This window comes from Aspergillus glaucus (assembly GCF_001890805.1).
Source record: "Aspergillus glaucus CBS 516.65 unplaced genomic scaffold ASPGLscaffold_5, whole genome shotgun sequence".
Taxonomy (NCBI): Eukaryota; Fungi; Ascomycota; class Eurotiomycetes; order Eurotiales; family Aspergillaceae; genus Aspergillus; species Aspergillus glaucus.
This window is the reverse complement of record NW_019170457.1, coordinates 891,435-896,269: the sequence shown is the minus strand read 5'-3', so window position 1 is coordinate 896,269 and position 4,835 is coordinate 891,435. Positions and strand designations below refer to the sequence as shown.

General features: G+C 46.0%; 1 protein-coding gene across 1 annotated transcript; it reads left to right on the top strand.

Moving 5' to 3' along the window:
* The first annotated feature begins 829 nt into the window (after positions 1–829).
* Positions 830–1,619, top strand: ASPGLDRAFT_1254890 (uncharacterized protein). The gene has a single exon (XM_022540564.1). It carries the CDS (start codon positions 931–933, stop codon positions 1,435–1,437), a length of 507 nt encoding a protein of 168 aa, XP_022403339.1. The 5' UTR covers positions 830–930; the 3' UTR covers positions 1,438–1,619.
* The last annotated feature ends 3,216 nt before the right edge of the window (positions 1,620–4,835 follow it).

The following is a 4,835-nucleotide window of genomic DNA, read 5'->3' as shown; positions in this document are numbered from 1 at the left end:
TCAGTGCAGGAGTAGATGAGGATGTCATCAAGGTATACAATACAACATGTGTCAAGAAGGCCGCTGAGGGCTCAGTGTATGTAAGATTGAAAAGTTGCTGGTGCATTGGCAAGGCCAAATGGCATGACTTGGTATTCAAAATGTCTGTATCTTGTGCAGAAGGCTGTTTTCTATTCATCACCCATGCAGATTCTGATGCAGTGGTATGCATCACACAGGTCAAGCTGAGTAAAGATTTTGGCACCTGATAGGCGATCCATGATCTCACTGATGAGAGGAATTGGATAGCGGTTTTTGATGGTGATCAAATTTAGACCCTGGTAATCCACGCATAGGCGGAGACCACCATCCTTCTTGGGTGCAAAGAGAATCAGGGCACCTGCAGGACTTGTGGAAGGTTGGATCCAGCCTAACTCAAGGGCTTTCTGCAGGTGTTCCCATACAACTCCAAGCTCGTTTTGTGATAGGGGGTATATTGGTTTCAATGGAGGAGGTTTACCTGGTTCTAATTCAATTGCATGGTTGTGGTCCCCATGAGAGGCAAGGATGCCTGCCTCATGTTCTGAGAAGACGTGCACATAATCAATATATTGCAGTGGTATTCCTGGTTTGTCTGCAGGTTTTTCATCCATGGATGCAGCAGCCAAGTATCCTGTGTTGATATATGTTGTTCTCTGTTCATGATGGGGCTGTATCATATAGACTGAGTCACCCTGTTCAAGTAGCATGGCGCAGGTCTGTGGGGAGATGACACTGGTGTCATTCTGTCTGTCTCTGCAGGATCGGTAGAACCAATGTTTCTCAGACCATCATATATCCAGGTCTACCCATTCGAGCCAGGGGTAGCCTAATATGAGGTCGTATTCAGTCATGTCAACTGATTCCATTATCTCAATGTGGTCTTGAAGTTCCATATGTGTATCGCCAATCATGAGGTGTAGTTCTTGTGAGCCATATGATTTGACAGTGGTGTCATTGATGGCCCTCACTTGGCGCACTGGGCTATCAATGTCAGGGAGGTGTTGCTTGGCCCAACGCTGTTGTATGAAGTTTGCTTCAGCTCCGCTGTCTAGGAGGCAATATGCTGATTTTGGTCCTTGGGGTGTCTCTACCAAAACAGTGAATGTCAGGTGTTTTCGTTCGGTCTGTTCAGGCTGCAGTGCGGCAATGCCCAGTACAGTAGCAGCTCCCAGTACTGGTCCATCTAGTTTTTTGGCTTGCCAAAGTCTTTTTTCCATGGCGCACTGTGGCATTCATTTGGTGGGTGTGGTCCTTTCTTGCACTTCCAACAAAATTGAGGTTTTTGTCCATCATTGGGATCTCTTTTGCGCTTTTCACCTGTCCATTGATTTCTTGGGCGATCTTGAGGTGTGGAGGAGTTGGTGTTCTTTCTCTCTTGGTGTTTTCTGCTGTAGCAGTTTCTCTTGGCACTGTTGAGTACATGAGGTCTGCCTGGGATGTTGTCTTCAACGCCGCGGAGCCAAGAGATATAACTGTGGTACTCTTCAGGTTCACCCTGCATTTGTTGGGCTAACCTGCAGATGGGTTTGTACAATTGTACTAGCAGGTGTACTTTTCATTGGTGGTCTTTGTAACTCAGTCCTGCTTGCTCTTCCAGGCTGTCCAGAACATTGGCAAATTCAGTTACTGATTGATATTCTCTTTGGTTTGCCCTATGGTAGTTTAGTGCCGCATTGCATCATTGGAGACATGGATCTGCAGTTTTTCTTTGGCAGAAGGCTTGAAAAGTTTCCCAAGTGGCACCTGGATTGCTCTTCCTCTCACGCATCCAGTGATTGATCAAGTCATTGCTGAGGAATGCTGCTGCAGTTGCTATCTTGCCTTTTTCATTGAGCGCAAAATAGTTGTGATACATCTCAAAGTGATTTGTCAATTTGTTCATGAACATCTCAAGTTCCTTGTTGCCTGAAGTGTTGAAGGTGGAGACATTCTGGATGCTGGGTGGAGGTTTCTTGAAGTGCATGGATTCAGTTCGCGCACTAACTGAGGTTGAAGGTGTACTTGGTTGAGTTGGGAAATCAATCTTGGATGCAGGTGCGGAAGGTTCGGATGGATGTGTGTTGATCATCTCATGAAAGGGTATATGGTCTTGTTGACGCAATTGCTGTTCAATTTCTTGTAGTTCTTGTAGTTTTATTCATTGAATTTCCTTTTCCTGCGCTCTTTCTATAGCTGCGTCAATTTCTGGTATGGTGGCATTCTGCAGGTCGCGCTCCTGCGTTCACTCGACTTGGGGGGGTTCCATAGTATTGGTAATGTGTGGATTGTCAGGGACTCTGTTGTTTGTCTGCTCTGCGTTCGAGTTCTGCATAGTTCGTTTTGGAGGCATGTTGGAGTGAAATAACATCTCACTGAGGCTATCCTGATAAAAAGAGCGATTAGGATTGTGAGAGAAGGTCTATAGATAGCGCAGTGAGTGTTATGAGAAGTATATGTGTAGTATTCACGGTACTAATCGCTGATGTCCTGTCCTCGGCCATCAGCGAGGTTAAGACTTTATGTCGCGGTCATGTGATGTGCGGGTGCTTATTAACCGCACGTGCGCGTTATGTACATGCATAAGTCCGCTATGCGGCTTTGTATCCTAACACAATGGACCAATCAGCAGATTCAGGGGATTCCCACTGATTAGTCACCATCAACCAGAGGCCCTGAAGAAGATGACAACCCAGATTGATATTGCAGCAATTGGAGCAGCGCCTTTTCAATGACATCTGAAGAATAAGGACACAGAAGCCTTCATCACCAGTCTGTCTGAGATCAACTGCATCATTGAGGAAAAGTGGGCTGAGAAGCGTTGTGAAGAAGACTGTCAGGACTCAGGAGCAGGAACTAGTGCAGCAATTGCTACCCCAGCAGTACCAAGAGTATGCTGATGTCTTCTTCAAGGCAGTCTCTGATGAGTTGCCTCCCTGAAGAGTGAATGACTACTGCATTGAACTGGAGGAGGGGAAGACTGTAGAGTCAGCTGTGAGCTACAGCCCCCTGTACAAGCAGACAACTGAGGAACTGGAGGCCACACATGACTACATTGTGGATAACCTCAACAAGGGGTTCATTGGACCCAGTACAGCACCTTTTGCATCTCCCATTTTGATGGTGCATAAGCCAGGAGGTGGCCTGCATTTCTGTGTTGACTATCAGAAATTGAATGCAATTACAAGGAAGGATTGGTATCCCATTCCTCTTGTGGATGAACTGATGGAACAAATCAGTGGAGCAAAGATCTTTACAAAGTTGGACATTCAACAAGGTTTCCACTGAATCCAACTCAGCCCTGAGTCTGAGGACTTGACAACATTCCAGACCTGGTATGGGACTTACAAATATCATGTTTTACCATTTGGACTCACCAATGGACCAGCCGCTTTCCAACAGTTCATCAATGATACCCTTACGGACTATTTGGACAACTTTGTGACTGCATTTGTGGATGATCTGCTTATCTACTCCAAGGACACTGCTGAACATGAGCTCCATGTCAAGAAAGTGCTCAAATGACTACATGCAGCAGGACTCCAAGCCAGTATCAGGAAATGTGAGTTCCATGTCACCCAGATGAAGTACCTTGGATTTATTTTGACAACAAATGGTATTGAAGTCAACCCAGAAAAGACTGCTGTGATCTCTGACTGGGCAGTGCCAACTACTGTCTGAGGTGTGCAGTCCTTCCTTAGATTTTGCAACTTCTATCAGAGGTTCATCAAGGACTATAGCTGCATTGCAAAACCATTGAACCAACTGACAAGGAAGGATGTCCCTTTCATATGGACAGTTGAATGCTGGCAAGCCTTTGAAGGGTTGAAGAAGCAGTTAACAGACACCCCAATACTACAGCATTACCACCCTGATCTAGAGACAAGATTGGAGACAGATGCATCAGATGGAGTAGTGGCAGGAGTTCTTTCTCAGAGGCATGGAGATCTCTGGCACCCAGTTGCCTATTACTCAAAGAGCATGTCAGATGCCGAGCACAACTATGAGATCCATGACAAAGAAATGCTAGCAATCATATGCACATTGCAGGAGTGGTGTGCTGAGCTGGAAGGGTTGCAGCTCTGAGAATGCTTTGATGTCTATACTGATCACTGAGCATTAGAATACTTTATGACAACAAAGAAGCTGAACACTTGACAAGCCTGATGGGCTGAGTTCCTCTCTTGATTCTACTTTTTCATCTGATATCGACCTGGACAAGAGAACACTCTGGCAGACGCCCTCAGTTGACCAACAACTGAGATACAGAAGAAGGATGAGTACCATCAACAAATCCTGTTGAAACCTGAATCTGTTGAGCAGTGCGCGCAGGTTGATGCCCTGGAGCCCACCTTGCAGATTGTTGACCAGGTGCTCAAGGCAAACTGAGGAGCAACTGCAGAAGAGTACTGTGATAAGGCTCAGAAGGGAGTGGATGATTGGACTGTGCAAGACAGCTTGCTACTGAAAGGCAACTGACTGTTTGTACCTGATGATGATCCCAAGCTGCATACTCAGTTGCTGGATGAAGTACATACACAGGTGTCAACTGCACACCCAGGGAGAACAAAGACTCAACAGCTTGTCCAAACGCGATACTTTTGGCCAACCTGGAGATGAGATGTTGAGAGATACATATGGAACTGTTCAAAGTGTCAAAGAGCTGAAAATCCACAAGACTGTGCTCCTGGACTACTCCAACCCTTGCCCATTGCAGAACAGCCTTGGCAGCACATCTCTATGGATTTCCATTCTTTCCCTCCTGACAAGAAGGGATATGATGCTGCACTGGTGATAGTGGACTGATTCAGCAAGAGGCCTATCAGTGTGCCATGTAA

Bases quoted from the DNA above. Each gene is read 5' to 3' on its own strand.
- ASPGLDRAFT_1254890 (XM_022540564.1), top strand. From the start codon at position 931: ATGAGGTGTAGTTCTTGTGAGCCATATGATTTGACAGTGGTGTCATTG.